The 27,889-nt window shown below is 38.1% G+C and overlaps 1 protein-coding gene across 2 annotated transcripts in view; it reads right to left on the bottom strand.

Moving 5' to 3' along the window:
• Window positions 1-27,889, bottom strand: part of GRAMD2B (GRAM domain containing 2B) — a 49,497-nt gene that overhangs the window by 8,330 nt on the left and 13,278 nt on the right. The window contains exons 1-10 of one of the 2 annotated variants that reach the window (XM_060761986.2): window positions 23,838-24,188; window positions 8,172-8,294; window positions 7,518-7,605; window positions 5,689-5,755; window positions 5,126-5,229; window positions 3,852-3,947; window positions 2,753-2,824; window positions 2,582-2,662; window positions 1,380-1,491; window positions 73-195 (exon numbers count right to left, since the gene is read on the bottom strand). In XM_060761986.2, coding sequence (XP_060617969.1) covers window positions 73-195; window positions 1,380-1,491; window positions 2,582-2,662; window positions 2,753-2,824; window positions 3,852-3,947; window positions 5,126-5,229; window positions 5,689-5,755; window positions 7,518-7,605; window positions 8,172-8,294; window positions 23,838-23,926 — 955 coding nt within the window. In that variant the 5' untranslated portion in view covers window positions 23,927-24,188. Of the gene's footprint in view, window positions 1-72; window positions 196-1,379; window positions 1,492-2,581; window positions 2,663-2,752; window positions 2,825-3,851; window positions 3,948-5,125; window positions 5,230-5,688; window positions 5,756-7,517; window positions 7,606-8,171; window positions 8,295-23,837; window positions 24,189-27,889 lie in introns of those variants that run through there. The other variant, XM_060761984.2, reaches the window with a different exon arrangement.

A 27,889-nucleotide genomic window follows, 5' to 3' on the forward strand; every position in this document is an offset into this window, starting at 1 on the left:
TTTTAAGCAGATGGTTGTCTATATCAATTTTATTCCTAGCACTATGTATAAAAGTGGATTGTGTTTATTTACCTTTTCTTGAAGCATTCCTGACTTTATCATCACACAAATGTTTAGACTGTCCATCTGCATGGAGCGCATTTGTCTCCACCTGGGATGCTCTCAGATGAGCTTGGCTGCCAACCAGGTGATAATCTATTGAACAAAAAAAAAATTAAATGAAAAGCAGAAGCATGGAAAACATTACAAATAACACATGAAATAACTTGAATTTGCACTTTGAGAATGAATGTGTAACTCCAAATGAGAATGTACACAACTATTTTCTTTAATGCTATGGGTTATTTCTATTTAAATGAATTTAAGAAATTCAATTAAAATTACAGTAGACTCACACATTACATGAGGAATGCATTCCAGGACCCTTTGCGTAATATGGGTTTTACATAATCCGTAACTCTGTTTTTCTTACTTGGGCTTCTGACCAAACCATACTATAGAATTGCTCTGAAGGACATAGCAATTTCTTGAGAAGTGTTTTCTTCAGGCCTCCAGTGTGATTTTATGGTCAACTTTCAGTGGAAGTACCAGCAGAAATTGACCATAACATTGCTTTGGAGACCTAGAGAAAACTCTTCTCTTGACATGGCTAGATATAGGCAGAGTTATTCAATGGTATCCAAAGCTCTTCTTGTGCAAATGAAACTGTGTTCTAAGAGTTCATGTAATAACTGGGTCTACTGTATTTATTTTAAAATCATGCAGGGATTTGCCATGCAGCTTGGTGAATATGGAGGGCAGTGGGTGAAAATGGTTGCCCTGTGCCCCATATTGCCTGCATTGCCCCTTACCATGGGGAGGGGGGGGGGGAAGAAGCATTGCTGCCTGACTTCCCCTCGCACCTGTCCCGTTCTTCTCAATGAGAACACAGGAAGCCTCTCATGTTCTCATAGTTTCTTCTTATGATGATTTCATCACAGTTGAAGGACGGTGCCCTGCTGGAAGTAGATTATGTTGTTTGATGGGATCTGGCAGACTCCATCCCTCAACTGTGGCAAAAGTGTTGTATGACAGGCAAATTTATCTGTGTGCTGAGATGGAGGACACCTTCACTCAAAATTTGATTCTGCATACTATATGTTCAAACTGAAGTATGGATTCTCACAAGAAACACTAAATTGGAAGAATGCTGCCATTCCCAATAAAATCAGGCATTTTGTGACCAGCACTCACAGATACATTGTAAAAATAGCCACTATAAAAAGTAGAACTTTTTGCAAATTCAGATAAGTATTACATAAACAGAAGGTACCTTTTTCTAAACCCTTAGACAGAAAGACTTCTAATCTGATAGTCTAGATAAAATGCTTTATATATACCTTGGAAATGTTCCAGTTCTGGAGTCTGTGAGCCAGTGCTACTGGATTCTTCCATCTCCTGCCTGCGTTGGTGGATGATGCCATCTAGTTCAGAAAAGTCTTCATTGAAATCCTAGAAAGTGCATCAAAAATACCAGGCTATTAGCTATTTTCCCCTTATCTCATGCCTGAAGCAATTTGACTTAAAATAGCACAGCACATTCATAATGCACTCCTGTGTCAGTCTACTCCAGTCACTGAGCTAACTGGAGCTTACTTCTAGCTAACTGTATAGGATTGCAATGGAGGAAACAACTGCACTGATCATTGTTTGATAATCCTCATGAAGGCACACTTTGCAAACCTAATCTAGTTTAATGGGTAAGAATTTTCTCACACTGTAGAATTATAGAGTTCCAAGGGACATCTAGTCTAATTTAACATGAAGACGTTTCTAACTTCCCTATGACATTACAACAGGCCCTCACTTTTGTGGGGGTTAGGGGCACAGAACATGTTGAAGTTTCCACAGATATATAGTTTTTTTTGGGTGGGTGGGGCAGGGAGTGGTTTTGTAGTTGGGGTTGTAAAATAGGACTGGGCCATGTAAGGATCTCTTCCTTCGCTCATGTTTTCAATTATGTGTGATTTATCATGTCTAAACCTGCAATTCTTGTTGTTGTGTGCTTTCAAGTCATTTCTAATTTATGGCAACCCATGATATGGAGAACATATCATGGGTTTTTCTTGGCAAGATTTGTTGGGGTGGTGGTGGTGGTGGTGGTGGTGGTTGGGCTTTGCTTTTCTCTGAGGTTGAGCAGCTTTGATTTGACCAAAGTCACCCTTGGTTTTCCTTAACTATGTGAGACTTCAAATCCTTGTCTCTGGAAATTTAGTTCAATGCTCAAACCACTACTCCACACTGGCTCTCAGCACCCTTAAACCAACTAGTTATGTAAACTATGTTTGCTTGTTTACATGAACTATAGTTAAGATATATTATACTTTGTGAGGGATGTAACATTACAGCAATATACTGTTATTAATCTAAAAAGTAAAAACGTCCCCAAATTATCATTGTGGTTTTGCTATAGGAGAGTGAGGTAGGAAGTAAACTTGAGGCTAATTGAAACTTGTCCTTTTTAATGCTGTTAATTAAGAATATAATCCATCAATAGTTTTTCAGTACCGATGCTGTTTTTGATGCCCACAGCATCACTTACCAGAGGTAAAGTTGTAGGGCGATCACCCCTGAAACTGTTTTCTGGAGAAGAAGGATTGGGACTGTTGCCAACACTGAAATCCTGAAAACATAGTTTAAAATTATACAGTTGAATCAGCTGGTAATGAAGAACATACCTAGACAGTAACATTTGTAGATACTTATAACTCACCTCTAGATGCCGGCAAACAGATTTTAATAGCTTATAAGCTGTATCTCTGGACAGAAAAGAGACGAATATGTACTGAAAAGAAAACCAGAAACAATATTTAAAATTAATGGAAGGATCCAGGATTTATCTTTGTTAATTTTTAAACACACACACACACGTACGTATCATCTTATTAAACAATTGCTTTTTTTAAAAAAAACAATTGCTTTTAAAGACAAAATACATTTTAATAGTTTTCAAAGGAAAAGTCGTGTTAGGGCCCTTCCAGACAGGCCCTATATCCCAGGATCTGATCCCAGGTTTTCTGTTTATCCCAGATTAGCTGGCAGTGCAGACTCATATAATCCAGTTTAAAGCAGAAAACCAGGGATCAGATCCTGGGATATAGCCCCTGTCTAGAAGGGCCCATAGTCTGTTATATATAGTCTGTATTGACAGTGTGCTACTAAAGACAAAAGTTTTTAAAGATAATTCATAGTTGTGGGATACAATGTAATAGGATACAGAAACTTGTAAATTGTGGCCCCAACCATAATTTTTCAAGGAGCAATGTGAAATTATACAGGGCTTTCAAGTGTCTAGTAATAGTCTGCTAGTTTTGATGTATGAAAGTAATACATAAGTTTACTAAAAGTCAGTTCCCCTAGAGTTACATTTTAACAGTCACTTCATGCACTGCAACAGCTTTTTATCAATCGTGAAGAACAATTCCTATATTCATTTATTTTTTTAAAGAAAGAGTTACAGTCAACTGTTACATCCATGGATTCTGCACCCATAAATTCAACCTTGAATGCACACACGCATGCATGCATGCATGCTTGCACACACACACACAAAGTAAATCTTGATTTTTGCCAGTTTATATAAAGGACACCATTGTAGTATGCCATTTAACATACACTAATGGGACTTGAGCAATAATGGATTTTGATACCCATGAGAGATTCTGGAAGCAAATACCAAGGGCCCACAATACATGTAGGTTTCCTTTTTTAAAATAATAATAATAATAATAATAATAATAATAATAATAATAATAATAGTACAAGAAATAACTGGAAATAGGAGAAACATCAAAAATAAAATGTGAACTCACCCTATCAGAAACAGTTGTTATAACCAAAGCATTTGGCACAAGAAGGGCAGTTCTAGTTTTCTTTATTAGTGTGACAGAGTGGACAGGTATGGTTATCTGAAATGAAATCATATTTGTAATTGTAGTGAGAAAATGACAATTTATTTAGAAACAGCCTATAATGGGTAAATAGTTTATGGTTTTATGAAGCTTAAGCTGACAGTGTGTATTATGCTCTTCTGTTCTAGCATTCCCCATGGGATACTGAAGAGGAAATAATGCTTTTGATACACGATATTTAAAGTTACAAACATCCTGAATAGTCCAGCATTTGCTTCTCTTAAAAATCCAATGATGACAACTATAATGATTTGAAAACTGAGGAGGACTCATTAAAAGCCAACCATTAGCAAACATTTAATGCGCAAAATACTACTCAGCATGTTGCAAATGATCAGTTGTATGGGCATCTTCCAGCTATAAGAAGCACCCTAAATCTTGAGGTTGCTCCTCAGCAATAATCACATACATTATTCAAAAGATTGCTGTGTGCAAAATAAACAAATAAATATGCATTTCTCCACACAATAATTTTCTGCAACATTTTGGGATAGTCAAGCACAGGGAGATGATGACTGTGGTGATGGTGACTACCACTTCACTTTCAGGATTGTGACCCCAAAAATACCATGTAGAATTTATTTGTAATGGAAAAGATGAAATAATCAATTAAAACATAAGGGGCATGTTCACTGTGTAGATGGGACCTCAGTCTACTCCACTTCTAATGTAACTTAGTATAGAGGAAATCTAGTAATAGCATGTTGCTCCCTTAGAACTTGGTTTCTCTAAAACAGTGGTTCTCAACCTGTGGGTCCTCAGGAGTTTTGGCCTTCAACTCCCAGAAATCCCAGCTTATCATCTGTTAGGATTTCTGGGAGCTGAAGGCCAAAACATCTGGGGACTCACAGGTTGAGAACCACCTCTCTAAAGAAAGGATCCTGGCAATACTGGCTAGTATCATCTACCACAGTGCCACTGTGAACACAACCACACCTGCACTACAATACGTTTTGTAGATCAAATACCTAGATAACAATGTAGAAAAATCACTTCAGTTATTAAACATAGCTGAAGCCAGTGCTATGGAAGCTGGAGCAAGAACATCAGATTTTCTATAGTTATGTTTCATGTTATGTCAATTATTATTTTAATAATATGAACATTAATATGAACATTAAATTAGAATTAGGCAGCACTCATTGAATCTAATTCATAAAAGTGACTTTACTTACTTTAGTATCTTTGCCAAAGACCTTTGAATGGAAGCAAATCCAATTCTCCGAAATGAAAAGCTTCCCTTGGTACAAGATTTCTTTTTGTAAGGCACAGGTGAAATCTACAAAGGTCAGATATGACAGGTTATCTAACAGTTACACTAGTGAAATCCTCTAAGAAATATATTTCACATATTCTACATATATAACGTGATTAAAAAAATGCAGGATGTGATTCTTAAGGGAAAAATAACTTTGCAAAGGCCAAATGGTCTTGGATCACATCTTAGTGCTTTTGTAACCTGAACTTTAGCATTTACAGGGAAGAAAGTACTCAATATTAAGTAGCCATTGGATTCTATGAGGAAGAACAATTCTGGCTATGACCTGGAATAGATGATTAAAAAAACCCTAGAATATCTAAATTTATGAGCCAATAGCTGAACATCATATACTGACATTATAACAAGCAATAGAGATTACAGTATATTATTCATTGAAAAAGATGTATTTAAACAAATAAAAACACAGCTCATAAGAACATGACATAATAACAGAAAATGTTAGCACTTTCAGCTTACTTTGTCTCAAAGGTTCATCAATTGGGACATCCAGAAACAGCTTGTGAAAGTGAGCATTTGCTTTAAACTGTAGACAGGAAAAAAATGAAATATATTTTAATTATTACTGCATTCATATTATCACCCATATCCCTGTTCACCATATCTCAACCTATGCTTCTCTTATATTTAAGTAAAGGTGAATCCATTTTTCTGTATCAGGAAGTGGAAGAAACTAGGAGTAAAGTCAAACAAAACACCCAAGATTGTCAGGAACGGAGGAGACCAATAAAGACTTTGGGTCTGTTACCTACTGAAAGGGAGGAAAGCTCCAGGGAAGGGATCACAGTGGTAACAGAAATAGAATAAGATAGAGATCCCCAAAGACCCATAACTTGTGATTAGGGAAAATGATTTTGATACTTTGACTACATTGTGAAAATGTCCAAGGTTAGTCCCAATTACAATTTTCTTGTAGGGCCGTGTTTGAATGTTGGCACAATGACAATATATAGATCATGCTTATATAGTATAGTTTGCTTAGAACACCATTCCTGGGCAATGCAGCAGGAAGGAGCATCATGTTGTTTGGTTCCTAGGGGATACTGGCCCTGCCAAGATGAGGTCAACATTTGGTTATTGTTCTTTTCTTCCTGGAGAGAGGGAGTAACATATCTACCCACATTTCACAGATGAAACCCAGAATATGTGTCGGCAAGTAACATCAGAATGTGATCAAGATGTCAAAGTTTATTAATGAGAAAGAGCATACAAGACAGGAGAGGCTGAAGCAGTTTGCTTTTGCTCAAGCCTACTGGAAAAAGCTAGATTCCACCCATCATCTCCTCCTCCTTCAGTTGCTGAGTGAATTGTATTCAAACTAGTTGAATACAAGTGCGTGCTTTCTGGGGTGGGTGTTCAGATGTTCTGCAGGGACTGGCCCGGCAGAACATTTGGAGACCTTCCCCAAACCCCTTTCAAAAGTAAAAGAAACGTACCTGGCCTCCATTACAATCTTCCCAGAGCATAGAAATGGTGCACCAGGACAGCAGCGGGGGGGGGGGGGGAATCTCTCCTTCCCCTCAGCTCTCCTGGTGTGTCATTTCTACGTGCTGGAAGAGCTCCAGGAAGATTGTAATGGAAGCTGGGTAAGTTTATTTTACTTTTAAAAGGGTTCTGGTGACTGTAGGTGAGGGGGGTGGGATTCCCACAGTTTAGTCCAGAAATCTGTGGGAACTAGTGGGTTTATCCCATGCCTTCCGAGAAGGCACGGAATAAATCCACTATCTAATTAATTCACCACAAATCAGGATTTTCTTGGTTTGTGGTGAATTAATTGTGGGTTGGCCTGAACATCATCTTGACAGCCCCCTTTTTATTGTGGAAATTTCCTCGATAAAGGGGCTGTCTGGATGGGCCCTCAATTTGCAGCAATTAAAGTAAACTGAAGATAAAGTGGGAAATTGAGAGGAGGAGAGAGAAACAGGGACCCTTTAAAAGTAGCTGAGAAAGAGGGAAGGCATGTTTAATTGGGTCTGTCCCTGCCAATTGGAATAGTGGAAGGGTATGTAAAAATAACTCATAGTCTGTTTTTGTACCTAGGTTCTTAACTACCGTGTCCATAATAATTCCCTGATAATAGGAAGTTGGATGTATCACTTCTGCTAATAGATCCCACATCTCAAGAGAGAGGAGCAGAAACATTCCAGTGCTATCTTTTCCCCCAGACAGATCTTTTGCAGTAGATCTATTGCCATAATCAGTCCATAACAGAATGTTTTCCCCCCCTCTGGCCATAATGAGTCAACATCCGTCCACATCACAAATAAGTAAACATTTTTCTTTCACACCTGATTTGAAGCATGCTTCTTTCTTTCAGGCTTTGAGTCATTTTTGCCATCAATTGCAAAGAAGGTATTATCAACAACAGTCTTTGACCTAGAATAATGAAAGAAGGACAAGTTGTCAGGGAATAAATTTGGGATTAACTATTTACAAAATCTATCCTCTACCATGGAGCCTTACTTCTTGTGGATGGAATAGGTGCTATATTATGACATGACTGAAGACCTAAATCTTCTCCCATATCATATATACTCTGACTGAATCCTGCCCAACTCCCTTAATGATAGACAATTGCCATTTATAGCCATGTGGACTAAAGGAACATAGCAATAGCTGTAGTTATGGCCATGGTGCTTAATTGGACATTTATGAAAGGGCTTGATAATTGTTGGGCTATTCCCTTCCTTTTATGACTTACTGTATATAGTGATTGTTCCTGTATCTAGTCATATCTTAAGCAACACTAAAGTTATTTTTTTCTGGTTCAGAGGCTGGTGGAGAAGGGTTTCTGACAGAAATCTTCTGATCTAAACCTAGCTTATGCTTAATACATAAACCCTGGGAGAATTCTGATATTTGCAGGCTGCACAGTTATGTTAATGTCTATCATGCATGGATTTTATTTTTGAAAAGTTTACACTGTTGTCGTTCTTTATTACCTTGAAATTGAAATTTTCCTCTGGTGTTCAAAATATTCAGCATCAGTAGATGATATCTGTGACAATCGAGGGGATGGTTTGCCAGATTTCTTCCTTTCTTCTGTTCCATTTTCACTCTCTGAACTGCAAGAAAATAATAATCTTACTAAGTGACAACTAAAAAAGAATTGGCTCTTCCACACAAATGCAAAGTATTGAGCATGTTCATAGTAAAAAATGATGGTTGATGTCTCTTGGTGACACCTGAATATGGTGACAAATTGAGTGTTTTATTTATTTATTTACCATATTCGTACCCCACGCTTCTCACCCCGAGGGGGACTCAGAGTGGCCTTACACATAAGCAACAATTCAATGCCATAAAAACAACATACAATTAAATAAACATTTACATTAAACCAAATAATTGAATCATCTAAACATTCTGATGTTAATGTGCAACAAGAGACCACCTTTGTACTTCAATAACCATCTTGATTCCTGTCTTTGTCTTACAGTGGCCATTGTGAAAACTAAACTTATCACCTCATCACTACACATTTTACATTTCCACAGTTATAAACACACACACAGGCTGCCTATAAAGATCTATTCTGTGATTAAACAACATCTGGAGGGTCACAATCGCCAAGTTTATGCGAATTGACCTTTTGCTTCAGTTGAATGTCATGCCTCTCTTCATCCGTTCCTTTCTTCTGGTGTTGCCTGAAGCAGGTAAATTTACCTTGTGACAAGTCAGGGCCCGCCCTGAAAAAACAGACTCCAGAGTCATAGCGTACAGTTACAATAGAAAGCCCATTGGCTTTATCTTTGTAAAAGACAGTATTTTCAGAACTCCTTTGGTGAACACTGTCAAAGCAAGCCGGATGAAGGCAAAACACTTTGCTGAAAGGCAAATAAAAGGAAATACTGGCTGTGCTCAAATAGAATGATTTGGTTTTGCTTGTGCAGTGAACAAATATTTATCTGTCCTGAGCAACATGAGCTGCTACTTGCAATTCCCGAAGAGGTCAGAGAAGCAATAGCTACCTTGGGAAGTTTAAAGCTCATGTAATCATTTTTCTCATCCTGGAGGAAAGAAGCAGACCCAGCTCCTTGTGAAGGTTAAGGCATTAATTGGTTTGATTAGGAGTCAAGCATGGTATGTGCTAGGTTTAGCTAGAAACACATTTATATAGAAGTCAACCTCAATAGTTTCAGTGGAACTTGCTTCAGAGTAAGCGCACCTAGGATTCCATGCTTAAGACTGCAGTCCAGTGGCTTTAGGAACATATTTTGTGGGGCATTAAGGGCAGATCTCCTCTTTCCAAGTCAGTTATTTATTTATCGTATCAGGAGCAAACCAATGTATTTGAGAAAACACAAAGTTAAAAAACTTGGCATTCTATTAAATGTCCTTTGACCAGTAGCTGGCCACTTGGAGTGCCTCTGGTGTTGCTATAAGAAAGTCCTCCATTGTGCATTGTAATAGGTGGTCTGTGGTTTGCTCTTTTCCACACTCGCATGTTGTGGGCTCCACTTTGCAGCCCCATTTCTTAAGTTTGGCTCTGCATCTCGTGGTTCCCATAGTTTTCCACAGTGCCCGTGCATCATATCAAAAGTATGAAACTAGAGAGGAGGGAAAAGGAAAAGGATATTTTGAGTTTGCACTAGCCCCGTCCCGGCCTTTTTAAATGCTCTAAACAGACAGGATTATTTTTAATATATATGTGTTATTGTGATAATTTTATGCTTATGTTGTTTTGTTAATTTTATGTTATGCTGATTACTCTGTATGTTTTGGTGATGTTGCTTGGAAACTGCCCTGAGTCCCCCTTGGGGAGATTGAGCGGTATATAAATAAAGATTATTATTATTATTATTATTATTATTATTATTATTATTATATACTGTAAACTAATTCTTTCCTATTATTTGTAATGGAAGGTTTCAAAAGTAGGATGAAAACCCACTGAAGGGGAAGCCATGCAAAAATTGGCTCCAATGATATTTACCATACTGCTAAGAGTCTAGAATATCTGGATATGGAGCATTACCTTATTTGCCCTCCTTCACTTTTAGCAGTTGGTCATTATGTACTACAAAATGGAATTTGTTTCAGGCCAAATTTAAAACATTGTTCTGCCTGTTCTACTGGCAAATATTTTCCTCTAGGCTAACTGAGTTAATTTCTCTTCAGTGGAGAGTGCTGAAATTCAAGACTATGTCCTGGTTAGATTCACTGACAATGAAAAATGTTGTGCTGTCCTCTGTCACTTGACAGTCTGCATAGCTTTTCACCAATAGAAATTGATTCAACGTTTCTCATTCCTAAGGGACAAATTCACCTAAAGGTCAGAATGAGAGCTCTCATTCAAAACCTAGCCAAACTAAGTTCAAGGACAGACTGAAGTAAAATCAAACCAGGGATGACATAAAATGGTTTTATTGATTACAGGTAGATAATGAATGGATGCAGCAGTAGAAACAAAAACAAGGACAATTTTCTTACATGTCTCCATCTGAAAGCAGACACAACTGATGTATATCTGGTCTGGTATTACCAGATCAAAACCTTGAGATGGTCCCTGCATTTTAATGGCAGTGTAGAAGAGGAAAATTCAGCAAGTCCAACCAGGTAGCAAGCAATATCTGCCAAAATACCCTTTTATACACAAGTATAAAACACACACACACTTTTTCATGTTTTTATTCTGGCAACCCTAAGCTGACACTCACAGGAGTTAACTGAACAGCCAAACTCTTTTGATGCTAATGGAGGGAGTTTTTAGTAATCCCATTTCCCTTCATGCATGATAATCCTGATCGGAATGCTTACTTCAAAGTAAAATAACATGGGGATCAACTGAATGCTATGTAGTCAATATACCATGTAGTTTATACTTCAATGCATTTTGATGAACCCATCATCTTACAGCGGAGGAGGGAATATTTCAGGCTTGTTGGACGTACATGATTCATTACTAGAACCTCAAGCTTTACTAGCTTCCTATCATACAAAAAGAATTAAAGAGTGCGTTTGAGCATTGGCTGAGATTATGATTTTCATTTTAAGCATCAGAACTGAACTGAATTATTAAAAAAGGCCACTCAGTCACCCAAAGTTTTTTTTTATTTGAGTAGCCCAAAATTTTGGGTGAAGATGGCGGAATGAAGCTTTGATCTCTTAGCCAATAGAGCTTCCATAGCTAGGTCAAATGTCCTCATCTAGTGTCCTTTACATGTTATAAACTGGAGTGCTCATCAGACTCAGCTAATACAGACAATGAAAAGAGTTTATGGTATAAGAAGTGTAAAACATATGACATCCACTGGTTTGAGCAAGGCAGGAGGTAGATGTTCCTTTGTTGGTTCCTCTTTTATAGAAGTATCTGAGATAAAGAGATCATAGAACCATAGAGTTGGAAGAAACCTCCTGGGCCATCCAGTCCAATCCCCTGCCAAGAAGCAGGAAAATTGCATTCAAAACACCATGACAGATGGCCATCCAGCCTTTTTAAAAGTCTCCAAAGAAGAAGCCTCAATTACAGTCTGGGGCAGAGAGTTCCACTGCTGAACAGCTTTCACAATTAGGAAGTTCTTCCTAATCTTCAGGTGGAATCTCTTTTCCTGTAGTTTGGTCATTGTTCATACTACAGAAGATCATGGGAGAGAAGAAAGAAAAGAATAGGGATAGAGGGAGGAAATCTTGAGCTGGGGGGGGGGGGGAGTCACATTTCTTAATCTAAGGATTCAACAGATGAATGACATCTATCTTGGTACATATACATTCATACCTGAGTGTTTGGAATCTTGCCTATTTTTATTTTTAAATAATAATAATAAATAAAAAGAGCCCTCGACACAAAGAAGCAACCTAGAAATTATCTGCATTTAAAAGTTTTTATAAGAAAAATATGGATTTTTTAGATTTGCTCTTAACAAACTGATCAAACCAAGAACTTGCTGCTTCATAATACCATCTATGACGATATGAGCTCTTCCTTTGTTAAAAAAAGACTTTCAACTATTTTATATTTTCATCCTTCCAGAAATGTTGCAAGACTTTCTCAAAATTAGTCTTGCCCAGAAGTGGTGTTTTTAAAATAAAACATTATAAATTAAAGGGCTGTACTGCATAACTTGTTATTAACCATCATGAAATGCATCACATGATAGGAACCTACTTGTCTGACAAGTGTTATGTGTGAAATTAGAGATATTAACACTTGGATAGGTAATATGATTTAAACCCTGACTGATTAGCTCAAAAATGGGAAGACATTTCTTCAGTTTGCTAAAATTAGGATTAGCAAACTTTTTGGAACAGTATTCTACATGAACATTTTTTTAAAAGACATAAAGTGATATGTCATACAGAATAGGGAATGAAATAAAGTGTTTGTGTGTGGGGGAGATTCACCATATGCTTAAGGAATATCCACTACAGATTTTAACTTTGATCTAGTTAGAGAATCTGTGCACTGCTGTGAATGGTGTTATTGAAACATTAGCCACTGTATCCTAATGCATTAGGCAGAAATGAGGGATGGAAAAAATACTCAAATCCAGGATACTCAATACTCAAATCCAGGATTTAAAAAGAGAAGCAGTAAACTCTGATGAGAAATCTGGATAGATAAGAATTTTTGCAGTTAGACACATATTCTTCATGAAAAGTGTACATGAGGTTGTTTACACAGAAAACTGTGTTTTTTTATTACAAAGATAATGGCTAGCATCCAGGGGGTTTCCACAGCCAAGCAGGGATTCAAACCCCTGACTTCATAAACATAATTCAACACTCAACACTCAACTACTGGCTTTATGAACCCATCAGTACGGACATTGTACCAGTGATTTCATTGTGCTATGATCGCAGGAGTACTAGGGGACCCATCATGTCATGGGCACCATATTACTATGCAATCAGCAATCAATCAATCAAATTATTAATGCTCCGACCAATGGTCATGTGCATTTATTTATTTATTTATTTAAACTAGAGAGTTTCATATTGTTATGAAACTCTTTAAATAAAAAAATTAAATCAACCCTTTTTATTTATGGTTTTTCCATTTTTATGGACACCCCTCCCCAAATGTCCACAAAAGTGGAAAGTCTACTGTATAATCCTATGGATGTTTACTTAGAAAGAAATTGCATGGTTCCAATTTCAGCATTGAACTTTTGCGGGAATCTTAAAGTGTATTGTTTCATATATGGCTATTTTCTCTGACCTGCCATACTGTCCCTGCAATACTGTGGCAGAGAACACATGTTTTGTGTTTGTCTCTGAAGAAAACACATTCAAATGCTCATTGAAATTTCTTTTATCTCCCTCCATAATTAATCTAGTTTTGCAGCTGGACAAGGACTAGATTGTTTGCAAAAGGCATGGCTGTCCTTTTATATTTTGTATATACTCGAGTATAAGACTAGATTTTCAGCACATTTTATGCTGAAAAAAAGCCCCCCTCGGCTTATACTTGAATGAGGGTCTTGGTGGGAAGGTGTGGGGCTGAAAGAAACTCTTTGCGGGGCTTTCACCAGATGCGTGCCTCCTCCCCCTTTGGCACAGCAACCCAGCTGGATCTTTGTGCCGAGAGAGGAGGAGGAGAGGAAGGTGTGCGGCAACCCAGCTGGGTTGCTGTGCTGAGAGGAGAGGAGAAGCTGTAAACCTCGATTAATGTAATTTTGTTGGTATCTATTTTTATTTTGAAATTTACCAGTAGCTGCTGCATTTCCCACCCTAGGTTATACTCAAGCCAAAAGGTTTTCCCAGTTTTTTTGTGGTAAAATTAGGTGCCTCAGCTTATATTTGGATCTGCTTATACTCGAGTATGCACAGTATATGTCCATCTCAAATGGAACCGAATGGATTATCCAATCAGGACAGTAGAGAAACTGATTCACTGAAAACACACAAGATTTAACATGCCCCTTTTCTCTACTAAAGGGACAAATGGATGAAATAAGCAGAATTAAACACACTGCAATTTCAGATGTATAGTTTTGGAAATTAAGTGGCCAGATGCTCATTAGGTGTGCATCATATTAACATAATTATAGACACATTGCCATTAGACAACTGGAATATCTTATAATTCCATTTAAATCACTAGAAAGTATAAATTAAACTAATTTCACAATACTGTAGATGTTTACTTCAAATTAAGTTCCATTAAGATTGCTGTAAATAATTTCATGATTGTAGCTTAACAATGCAGGGTTTCCATGCTCTTCAGTTTAAGAGGCTCCAACAGCAGTTTAGAACAACAAAAAATGATGGTTCCAGGAATTTCCATGGGTCAAGTTAGCAGGCAATCTGTTCGAATGAAATGTGCAATTGTACACAGGCAGACAAACTGACTTTGCCTTGTGGCAAAGTCAACCACAGGGAAAATTGGATTAACTTCAGTAATTAAGACTCTTGGAAACAGATGAATTCTCAAAGCAAAATGGCATGATCTACACAGAGGACCTACACATGTGTATAACGAAAACTCTACTGAGAAGAAGAGAAAGGAAAGCAGTCTTTGAGTGAGATTCGAGTAGAGATAGTACACAGCAGAAAAGTCGAATTATCTCACCAAGGCTTCTGTAGAATGAAGTCATGCTAGATTAAATGACATTAAACATTTATATCTGCATAGTGTAACTATGCTTCAAGTTTCTGAAGGACTAGCGATGACTAGTATGAAAAGAAACACACAGATAAGCATTAGGTTCTGGGGAGCATGTTTTTCAAGAGAAAGGGAATATAAGTAGCCATGAAGAACACTATAATTAACTTCCTTGAACTATTGAATTCATAGTAGTCATTGCTGGAATGTTCTTAGACTCTGCTTTCAAGCCACAGACTAGAAACTTGGAGGATTAAAATGGGAGCCTTAGAAATCAATGGTAAATTCTGAATGGGAAAACTGGGTTCTGTTTGAACACATACCAGGCAGAAAGTGCAAATTATATAAAATGCAAAAACTACCAACACAAGGAAGTTCCGCTTTAAAAATTTAAAACTGTGCCTGTGAATAAATTGCCAATGGGACCCCATCTGCTCAGCCATATAATGTGTGCTGTTCCAACCTTCTGAAAATATAAGCAAATGATATCCATAGTCAACTCTCACTAACAACCTGTTCCTATGAATTGGGCTCTCAAGAAATTCTACTGCAATAAATATGATTCCAGCAAGAGCAGCAGATACAAGTGAATAAATGCAGGCAACCATGGACCACCAAAGAAAATGCAACATGTTGTATATTTTGTACAGTCTACTCTCTGTATCCACAGATTCTGCATTCAAGGATTCCACCATCTTGAAAATATTTTTTTAAATAGTCCAAAAAATAAAACTATTGTTTTCCCCATTTTATATAAGGTATCTCATCTTAGTTTGCCACTGTATATTATTATTACTATTATTATTATTATTATTATTATTATTATTATTATTATTTTGTGCATTTGTACCCTGTCCTTCTTATTATAGATACTGATTAAATCACCTCGATATTGATTTAACAGAATGGGAGCTATACCTTTTTAAAGAATTTATAGGAGGAATTGTGTTGATTAGGATAGGAGGAGCTGTAAAAGGCCTAGTTCCTTCAGTATTCTGTTCTTACCCAGACTAATCAAATGCCTATGGGAAGGTTACAAACTGGGAATGAGCACAAGAGTATTTCTCTGATCGATAGGATTAGTATTCTAATCATATCATCTTCAGCATTTGTGACTTTCCATGTTTCACCGCTTTCAACAACTATCCAGGCCAATGAATATAGCTGCTTTACATCTCATGATAGCAAACACTTTCATTTAATTATGAACAATGTGGACATCCCACTAAAGGCCTTAGATGATCCTTGATTTAAGTATAATAGGATCAAAAGAAGAACTTCTTCCTGTTCACTTTCTCCACATCTTTCACCATTTTTGACCCCTGTCATCATATCAGTTTTCTTCACCTACTTTCTTAAAAAAAGGCTAAAATATCGTAACTTTTTGCATGAGCTGAGTTTCCATCTGCTGTTGTTTGACTTTCTAAATGGGATTGCAGGCCTGCTTGTGTATTTTGGCAGAGTTGATTAGTTCTGTTCACATGACAAGAATCGAGCCTGATTAGCAAATTAGCAGGATTTATAACAGAGGCTAATTAGCAGAACCTTTCTGTTTGAAAAGTTTCAGTTGTGAGTACAGTTTAGGGAGAGAGAGAAAGAATATTTTTAGTTGTCCTTAAAATTATGTACAAAAGAAATGAAAACCTATGAGATTTATGACAATATGTAAAAGAGAAATTTATTTTTGCTTCTACTGTTTCTACGACCTCAACACCATAACGATACCAGATTTCATCTGATTTTGGAAGTACTTGGATGGAAGACTGCCAGTGAATACCAGGTGCTGTAGGCTATAGTTCAGCGGAAGGAACTGGCAAAATCATTTCTTAAATCTTATAAAATTCATAGGGTCACAATAAGTTGACAGGTGATTTGAAGGCATATACGCAAACTTCTGTTGCTTCCCGTTTTGTTTTTGTTTGACAATTACCCGTATCTCTCTCGTCCACTTCCCCCTTTTTCTGTTTTTTTTTTAATTTTTGCTTAGGGGCATGGGACTGGTCTCTCTTTGTTGTGCTTATGCTATAGCAGGGGTCTCCAAGCTAAGGGGCCTTAAACTTTAGACTTACGGTCATCCTAAGTTTAAAACAACTTGAAGGCGCACAACAACAACAATCCCAATTAACTTGACTATACCATCAGCCAAAAGCAGGCCTACACTTCCCATTGAAATATGGGTAAGTTTATACTGGTTAAAATTGTTCTTCATTTTAAATATTGTATTGTGCTTTAATTTTTTGCTGAACTGGCCCTCTCCTTAAAAAGTTTGAGGATGTCTGTTTTATAGAGGTCTACACAAATTAATTGCATTATGTACATCCGTAGTTCTCAAACTGTGCTCTGGGGAGCTCTTGGGGCACCACAATGCACAGTCAGGGGCTCCGTGCTTCCCTCTCCTCCTCCTCCTCCTCCTCCTTCTCCTCCTCTTCTTCCAAAGGCTGGATGGTCATCTGTTGGGTTGTTTTGATTGTGCATTCCTGCCTGGCAGAAGGGGGTTGGACTGGATGACCCTTGGGGTCTTCCACTGAAATATTAAATTTATGTTGGTTAAAATTGTAAATATTTTAGTTTTAAATATCATAATTTTTCTTTCCTTTTTTGCACTACAAATAGGATATGTGCAGTGTGAATAGGAATTTGTTCATTTTTTTCAGTTAGTTCACATAAACACTCTCCATCCACCTGCCACTGGCCATCTGCCGGTGGCATTTATTGGGGCTCCACGAGAAACTTTTTCTTCAAAAAGGGTTCTGAAGCTGAGAAAGTTTGAGCACTCCTGATGTACATAATAGGATGAACAGTGAGAGTTTCCTTTTATTTATAAACTGCATCAGTGCCTTGGACAGTCTACAAGAAAGGACTGTACATTAAAAAGAAAATTCACAGACTTAACATTACTCAATTTTACAGTATAAAACAACTGTGGCCTGTGACTTTTCTTGCATGTTATCTGTGACTTTGATATCTGGCATGTGATTTACATACAGTGAATAGTATTTGAATGCTATTCCAAGACAGAGAGATTTCAGAGGGCTTTTGATCTGAAAGTGGCCACTGGCCAGCTTCTCTCCCTGTTGTTTAACTGATACATAGTATGTAGAAACTTATCTAGTGAAGTTTTCCTGTAATGTCATTTCTACACCAGGAAGTGCATTGTCAGCTAAATATCTTTATGTCATGAAATTACAGAGTAAACCCTATCATTAGGCAAAGTGGGTACCCATCACAAGTGGCAGGATTGAAGTGATGGCATCAAATGATGCCATCCCCAAGTGGCTTGCTCTGTGGCACTTAAATCACCCTCCTGCACACAGATGCAGTAAAATGTAGTTTTGACACTGCTGTTGAAATAAGATTTAATTGCTAGTGTCATGAGCTTTTTACATGGATTGAAGAAGGGATGTGTGAGGGAAAGCTGTCATCTTGTCAATTGTCTTCAATGACCAAAATGTTTGAGGCTGTTTGATAAAGGCCCGAGAAATGAGACAGAAACCATTTCAACCCGTATATCTGTGCCCGTTTATCTCCTGGTCTGATTTGCAAGCTTTCAGCACAGAATCATTTCAGACCTTTGACAAAGTATGATCTGTACATTTTCTGATTATATACTGGCCAGGGGAAAAAGGGCAGATGAATGTTAGAAAAAAATGTGTGTGAGAAAGAAGAAAGGGGGAGAGAAAGAGAGAGAGAATGGAATGACTTGACATTGCTTTTTTCAGTCCTTCTGCAGTGGCCAACAATGACTATCCCTAAGATAATGTGGCCCTCCACACAAACATGATCCTAATTTTGGCATATACCCTCCTAAAATTCATAGGATAAATATAAGCAAGCAGAACCTGTCAATTACATCACACTTTGAGAATGAATAGTTGTGTAAATGTCCATTGACTACAACTGTATTAAACCCTCAGGATTGGCAATGCAGGCTACACCTAATGGATATAGTAGATTGATAACATCTGGTCATGCATTGCTTGCCATTGGTTTAGAGCACATTATTACTCTTTCAATTTTATTAAAGTATTTATAACTAGAACACTACAACTGAGCAGGCGCATGCTATAGTTGACACATGTTGTACTCATGCCATGGTGAGCCTTGATATAGGGAAGGATGCTCTTAAATATATTTTAGCCCATCATACTGCTTATAAATATTTCTGACTAAAAGCATAAATTGTTAGTTACACTATGCTAAAGAGAGAATTTAAAATGTCATTTACTGTGTATGTCTACTCAAAATATATTGAATTCACTGTGGCTTATAACCATATGGAAAACCCTGTCAAACCACCTGGGAAAAATAAATAATCAGGGACAGATGGCATATCTCCAGAACTATTTCAAACTATAAAGATGGAATCTATTCAAATTCTAACAAAAAGATTGTGAACAAATGCAGAAAACAAAATAACTTACCACAGAAAGTTCCCAAGAAAGGAGACACCAGAAATACACTAATTCAATTATTTCATTGATCTCCCATGCAAGCACTGCGATTCTCAAGACTCTATAATAAAGAATTTTATCATATATGGAACAAGATACACAGATGTACAAGCTGAGTTCAGAAAAGAATGAGTCTCTAGGCATAACAGTCTGCCCCTCAAAATTCAAAAAGTAATCCAGCTGTGCTTTATAAATTAAAGTCTTTGACTGTGTAGATCTCAAAAATATGGTTTGCTTTACAAGAAATATGTGTGCCACAAAATCTGATTGTCCTGATAATGTGCTCAGCACAAGAGGCCACAGTCAGGACACAATATGGAGAAACAGAAGAAGACACAGACCCCATTTATACTACCATATAACAGAGTTTCAGAATGCAGGTCAACTGCATTGAACTGGATTATATGGCAGTGTAGACTCATATAATCCAGCTCAGTGCAGTTTAATCTGCATTATATAAGTTTATGCTGACCATATAATGACTTTCAAATTACATTATATGGCAGTGTAGATGGGGCCTCATATTTCGAACGTCAGCTATGTGGGAACTAAATAAGATCCTGATGATAGGACTCCATCATATTGAGTTGGACAAAATGAGGGAAAGTGGGGGGGGGGGGGGAGTGCAGTTTTATGTGGTTCTGTCTTTAAAGAAGGCAAAAAATGCACTCACTTCCATCACACCAAGATCACCTCCTCCAGCTTCGAACTCTTATCCACTTAATTCCCACCATATGGGCAGGCAATGGGTTCTCCCATTTCAAGGATACCAGCACACCTTTTAAACAGGCATCCTTTAAGGCAATACTGCCTTCAAGACCCCTCCACTGAAACAGAACGTGGCACTGGGGGAGAGTTCTGTGGATACCACAGACTACTAAAAAGAAAAATAAATGGATCTTAGAGTAAGTCAGGCCTGAACTTTCAGTAGAAACAAAGTTTACTAAACTGAGTCTGCCACAGTTTGGACATATCGTGGGAAAATGTAACTCATTAGAAAAGGTTATTTGGGGTCCTTCCACACTGCCATATAACCCAGAAAATAAAGGCAGAAAATCCCACAATCTCTGCTTTGATCTGGGTTATCTGCCGTATATTCCAGTTCAAAGCAGATAATGTGGGATTTTATTCAGCTGTATGGAAATGGCCTAAGTTTGATAAGGTGGAAGGCAGTAGGAAAAGAGGGAGATAGCACTACAGATTGATTGAATCATTCAAGTAACTCATGACTGAATTCCTCTCATTCATAGAATGATTCCCACTTTGACTCCACAAGACTCCGTTAGTTGACAACATCTAATGGCAACAAAGTATATAAAGAATTACAGACTGAATATTGATGGTTTTTATCTTGAGTATATCCTATTAGGTACCATTTATCCAGTATACCCCCTGCATCGTGGCAAATGTTTCTCAGTTTCTTTAACAAAGTGTCAAGCTGAGCGTCACCAAACATAATTGTAGAATAATAGAATCATAGAGTTGGAAGAGACCACAAGGCCATCCAGCCCAATTCCCTGACAAAATGCCTGGTTGCTAGTTATTCCTATTGAAGTGGTGAGACAAAGGTTTAGAACAAACCTTGAAGGAGTTGAACAACATGCTTATCTACTTTAGGAGTAGGATTTATCCTTGAGTTACTTCTGTAAAGTTCAGTCTAAAATCCAGGGTAAGTTCACCTGAAGTACCAGTTGACCTGGAATGAACCACCAGCTGATCAAACCACATTTAGGTCATTAACAACATGATCAAAAGGTGTGTGTTTGTGTCTGAGCATACTTCCATGATGATATAAAAGTTTAGTTGTGTATGTGGTTTACTGCACAACCTGCCAGGAAAAAAAAGAGGAATATTGTGAGCAAGCAAACACCTGCCACTTCAAATGACCCTTGGAATGAAACTAGTGATCTCCAGAGCAAAAAGCATGATTTGTTGTACTTTAGAGTTTAAAAGCTTGCCTCTCTCTACCTCAGGCTATAACTTCATCTGGACTGGATACAGAGGTGGCAACTGAACTTAATTGACCATAAGTTACATCACAACAGCAGGACAAATGACTAAATTTAAGGGATACTATTTAGTCCTCCACATTCACAGAGTGAAATTGACCTTCAAGTGACAGACTTTTATATGGTGACTTGCCTAAGCCAAATATGTTATGCATTTATACTCTTTAGGGCCTTTTGCAGAGAAGTGAAAGCTTTCTGCGTGACAGATTTTATCTAGAGAGGAAGGCAAGGATGACAAGAGTGAGTAGGGAAAGCAGCTGACAGGCCGACCAGTATGCTATGAATATTCTGACTCTTTTGCTGGCACTATCATTCAGGCATATCCCTGAATTTGATGAAAGAAAAGAGAAAATTGTAGAAAGTGACAAGTATGACTGCCTCTATGAACACCATATCTGCTGTCAGGTTCAACATCCATATCTCAAAATATTCTCAGTCTATTTTAGATAGGATTGCTAGCAGCTATAGTCCAAAAATACCTGGATGATTGTACAATTTCTATCCTGGTTTAAACCCTAGTACCCCTTGCTTATGACACTCCCTTGCTTTTCTAAAATTATGATTTGATTCATCTCTTTTATCCCATACCTTCTCTCGCTCACTCTTTTGGATTCGTTCAATGTTTGTGGTTTGTGGTCTTCCTTGCTTTATTTACTCCAGCTTCTGTGTTCAGTGCTTGAAGTATGGGAAACTAAGTGGTGAGCTAGTTCTATCATAGTTTGAGAAATTCTTAGCTATCATTTTTTAGAATTGGGGAACATGATTTGATTAAAGTTTAGGAGGTGTCAGGGGTGATATTAGAAACTTTAAATACCCCCCTCACCCTAATGCTTATTACAAAATATTTTGAAGAATGGATGCTCAAACACATTCAATTGCCAATCCAAGATATTTCCCCCTCTCCCTTCCTTGTATCTTCAAGCTAGTTGAAATTAAGTAGCATCACAAGGTTGATCTTTTGAGTAATTGAGCTTCCAGAACCTTTTGTCACCTTGAACTATTGCAAAGTAACTATCCCCCTTTTTAGGGAGTCCAAATGTCCAGGCCTGTTCTACTTTGCTTTCATTGGATGTGATATAGCAGGTACAAACTTTAGCACAGTGGTTCTCAACCTTCCTAATGCCGCGGCCCCTTAATACAATTCTTCATGTTGTGATGACCCCCAACCATAAAATTATTTTCATTGCTACTTCATAACTGTAATTATGCTACTCTTATGAATTGTAATGTAAATATCTGACATGCAGGATGTATTTTCATTCACTGGACCAAATTTGGCACAAATACCCGACATGCCCAAATTTGAATACTGGTGGGATTGGGAGGGGGGAATTGGTTTTGTTATTTGGGAGTTGTAGTTGCTGTCATTTATAGTTAACTTACAATCAAAGAGCATTTTAAACTTCACCAACAATGGGAAATAGACCTCAACATTTGGGATTTGTAGCTCCTGGGATTTATGGTTCACCTAAAATCAAAGAACATTCTGAACCCTGCTGACAATATATTGGGCCAAACTTCCCACACAGAACTCCCATGACCAATAGGAAATACTGTGTTTCCTGATGGTCTTCGACGACTTCTCTGGCACCCTCTTGTGACCCCCAGGTTGAGAAACACTGTTTTAGCAGCATGCTTTTTAGTACCTCTCACAATTCTAATTAGGCATAAGATTGGGCTGCTCAAAATCAGGGTAGAGAGGTGGGAACTATTTTCAATATTGGAACTTACCAAAAAAAAGACAAAGTTATCAAATGATTGTAAATCCATCATAAAGCTTAAAAATAGCCATATAGCTTGTTGTAGCTTGATCAAATGCCACAATGAGATCTACTAAGGAGTCTGTTCTAACTTGTTGATTTATATAGACATCTGTAGACAATAGATTAACAAAGAAGACATTAGTGCTTATTCATTTATCAGCTGCAATACTAACTTAAACTTGCAGGTGTGAAAGAGATAAAAAAATCAAGAACCAGTCAGCTTTTCTTCAACAATTGGCATCACTGCATATGCAACATTAACAGAGCTGGTCCAAACACTCAGTGCAGAACTATTGAGTGTCAATTACTGATTTATGTACACACCTGTGAGAATGAGATTGAACCAAAAGTTTGCATAAGAGCAGCATTACGCACATCCCATTAGAAACGCAGGCAGACAATTACACCTTTCAGCATGACTGATCACACCACCCATCACACCATCCATGGTATTGCACCTTTTCCACAGGAACTGTCACCAATTTTATTATATTGACAGATTACAAAACCATTCTCTCATAAACAAGCACACCTTTATCTTCAACCATTTGAATTACACAAATAGTCAGATGGGACTGTAAATGAAAAAAAAAACACCTTATATTGATGACCTGAGTCATGCATTAAATCAAGCAACATACTCCTCTTCATGAGCATCAGAGCTCTACCACTTTGGTTTATACTGTTCTTACAAAGACAGAATATGATTTTCATGGCAGTCAAGCAGCAGAGTCACTGACAAACTTTTCAGGAAGTTTTCTCAGTTACAAAGCCTTTCTGTGACAACAGATGAGCAGAGAGCTCTTGTACGCCATATATTGCTAGGCAGGATACTTACAGGATTAAGGCAGGTTTTTCTTTTCTGCTGGTCACCCTGACAGGCTTCAGTTCTTCCCCATCATGCTGTAGATCAGTCATTAGCACCATTGGAAGCACTCCTGTCTGTCTAGCTTGCCGACTCCTTTCTTCCCCTCCCACTAGTCCCAGCAATGTTTGAACACGACTCACTCCAAGCTTTTCCTGCCTTTCCCTCCTCCCTCTTGCTTGTCAGAGTACACTGCTTTGCAACTTCAGAATCCAAATGGAAAACAGCTCTCTCCTCTTTGCTCTGCTCTCCCACAAACTAACCTGAGCGAGTTTGAACCGGTGGTGCTGTTGCCTGGCCTTTTACTCTGATGAAACAAGTAAGGCAAAGGGAGGGGGAAACCCAGGGAAGACACATCCTTCTTCTCAACCCACAAACTAGGCAGGAGGAAAGGACACACACACACACACACACACACACACAAATGAAACCTGTTGAACAAGCTTCTCATCAGAGAGGAAATTATTACTCAAGCACAGGAACACATATTCTAACACTAACTCAATGTTTTTTTTTAACTGGTAAGTATTAGGTTTCACACACCCTTTCGGGTTCAAGAAAGTGATCATAGTAGCTTTTGTGTGTATTATGTGCCTTTGAGGCACCTGTTGACATATGGCAACCTCATGAATTTTACAGGGTTTTCTTAGGTGAGAAATACTTTTGACATTTTGCCACTAACTTCTTCTGAAATACAGCCTACAGCACCTAGTATTCACTCATGGTCTCCCATCCAAGGACTGTCTATGGCTCACCCTGCTTAGCTTCCAAGATCAGATGAGGTCTGGTGAAGTGTTAATAATTACAAATTAACCAGAGAGGAAAAGGAGTGGGGTTTTGGCAGAGGGAGAAGGAAGACAGTTCTACAGGAACTGACCATGATCCTGACTCCTTATAAGACTTCAAGGAGGTGGCTTGTTACACAGTTTCAATTATTCATACAGGATGTTGGCCTCCTCAAGTATTGTCTCCTGGTTACTTAAAACAAAAGGTCTGCTCAATGTTTTATGTGGGAATGAATGGGAAAGGTGAAAAGAAGGAAGGTTAGTGTGAGTGGTCTGTTGATATTAAGCAAACGTGGGCTGTAATTCTTGACTAAATTCATTCTCAAAGGGATCGAGAAGCAATGTTCACAATTTTTTCCAATTTGTAGATGAGGACTTATTCTCTGCTAACTTTATACTTTTTAAAACAGAAAACAAAATTTTCTGTGTACATGCTGTTCTAATATGCAAGTGTGCACAAATACTGGCCTCATCCACACTAACCACATAATCTGGGATCAGTTCAAGGTGTTATGCTTGGGTTTGGTCCTGGATTGACTGTGATGGTGACCAAATGAAATGGGCCAAGTCCTCTGCAGCACTGCATTATTGTCCAAATGGTTCAGCTAGGCCAAGATTGTACCGTCCCCATTGGGCCATCCCCTTGTGATCCCTGTCACTGCCATTGCCCCCATTGGCCAAGAGTGCCTGTGAGTGCTTGGATGTTGTGGTTGCATCTGCTGAGGCCATAACAGTGCACCTGTGTAGCCAGAAAGGGAGGGATAGAGCAATCCTCTCTTTCTTGCTGGCTGTTTGAACATCATGTTCCAACCTCAGTACATGCAACCACAACTGCCGGATTCTTCTGGGGAGCTCCATGGCTGCAAAGAATGGTGGCAGCAACATGGGGACAACTCATTCCCTTCCCTGTGCTGATCAAGTGAATTTACTAAAACTTGTTAATATATGCATGAGTTTAACAAAGAACTGGAGCAAGCTAAAACAGATATATTTGTAGCTACTCTCTCTAATGCATACTCACCTACACCAGTTTAAGTGGCATTATAGCTCTCATTTGAAAAAAATGACTCAAATTATAATTATATATATTTTTCAAAATGAGTTCATCTAATTATTTCTAAAATCTAGTACCCCACTGTCTAATTCAAGGACACTCCTGATAGTTTACAGTGCAACAGTAGAAAAACCCTTAAATCTAACAGCGAAAACACCATAAAATCATTAAAGAAACTAACACCAAGAATCCAACCAGCAAGCTAATGCATTGTTACTTTTGAAAAACGACACAGAGCTTCTTTTGCTTAAAATATTAACCTAACTTTGCTGAAGAAACTGCAACATGAAATTGGTCATATATCATAACATGCAGTTTTCCATGGCTTGTTTTTCTAGTATGTGGTTTCTAATAAAGTTAGTGATATCCCACACTTCCATTGGACAGTATATCCTTCCTCATCTAAATGCATTATATTTTTTAAAAAGAGGAAGCTGGTAAATTCACTCCAAGCTTTACTCCAGACATTAAGAAAACTATTCAAGGTACTTGGTAGCATTCTCAAACTGGGAGCAGTGTCACAATAGAGTTGAAACTGTAGGCAAAGGGTATGCATTCCATCTGAAATCTTGTGGCTGCCTCTTGCAGAATTCTGGGGTTTGTAGTTTAGAGAAGGGGCTTTTAAAATGCTCAGCCAGAGAGATTCTGGGTCTCACTAAACTACAAGCCCCAGAATTCTGCAGGAGACATGCTAAGTAAACTCATGCATATACTTAGCTCCTTTAAAGTCTGAAGTGAAACTTGGAGCTAATTCACTGGCCCACTAACAGAAGACACTAGATACCAATTCTCTTTCACAAAATTATTCTTATATACTTGATATATATTTAATATACTGTATATGCTACTTTGCACATGTAATCTCTGAAATGTCTTCCTTTTTCAGGATACTGCATTTTGTTTTACTCTATAACAGTAGTTCTTAACCTTCCTAATGCCGTGACTCCTTAATACAATTCCCCATGTTGTGGTGACCTCCAAACATAAAATTATTTTCATTGCTAATTCATAATTGTAATTTTGCTACTGTTGTGAATCGTAATGTAATATCCCATACACCCACATTTGAATACTGGTGTAGTTGAGGGGGGTTGATTTTGTCATTTCAGAGTTGTAGTTGCTAAGATTTATAGTTCACCTAAAATTAAAGAGCATTCTGAACTCCACCAACTATGGAATTGAACTAAACTTGGTACACAGAACTCTCATGACCAACAGAAAATACCTTGAGTTGTAGTTCACCTGTAGTTCTACTGTGGACTCAAACAATGAAGGATCTGGACCAAACTTGGCACAAATACTCAATATGCCCAAATGTGAACACTGGTGGAGTTTGGGGAAAGTAGACCTTGACTTTTGGGAGTTGTAGTTGCTGGGATTTATAGTTCACCTACAATCATAGCAGGAGGAGGGCTTTTGGATTCGCTGTCTGTTTCCAAAAAGGAAGACAAGGATAGGCAGAGAAATCTTCAGCCTTCTCTTCCAAATGGGTTCACAAGACCATCAGAAATATGTGTTTTCTGATGACCTATGTAAGAGGAAGCCACAGGGAGGAGGGAGCAAGCTTGTTTTCTGCTTCCTTGGAGACTAGGACACGGAACAATGGCTTCAAACTACAAGAGAGGAGATTCCACCTGAACATGAGGAAGAACTTCCTGACTGTGAGAGCCATTCAGCAGTGGAACTCTCTGCCCCAGAGTGTGGTGGAGGCTCCTTCTTTGGAAGCTTTTAAACAGAGGCTGGATGGCCATCTGTCAGGGGTGATTTGAATGCAATATTCCTGCTTCTTGGCAGGGGGTTGGACTGGATGACCCATGAGGTCTCTTCCAACTCTTTGATTCTATGATTCTATGACCCCTCTGAAACTCACCTCGTGACCCCCAGGTTGAGAAACACTGCTCTACAGGATAGAGAAATTGTTCTATTTCATAGCTTGGAAAATTGTTTGGGGATTTATAGAATACCCTTCTCAGTCTCGTCTTTTTAATTATCTGAATGTTCCAAAACGCCTTCTGTCTGGGACTGCTGCACACCTCCTCCTCACCATGTTGGGAAACTATCTTTGTTATGTTTGCTGGCTCCAATTTGGGTGCCTCAAGATCTCAAGTCAACAAATTGAGCACAGTTGCATTAAAGAGTCTTTAGCAAGTTCAGGACCTGTCTACTGTTGTTTAATCCTTCCTTAT

This window comes from Anolis sagrei, chromosome 2 (genome assembly GCF_037176765.1).
Source record: "Anolis sagrei isolate rAnoSag1 chromosome 2, rAnoSag1.mat, whole genome shotgun sequence".
Lineage (NCBI taxonomy): Eukaryota > Metazoa > Chordata > Lepidosauria > Squamata > Dactyloidae > Anolis > Anolis sagrei.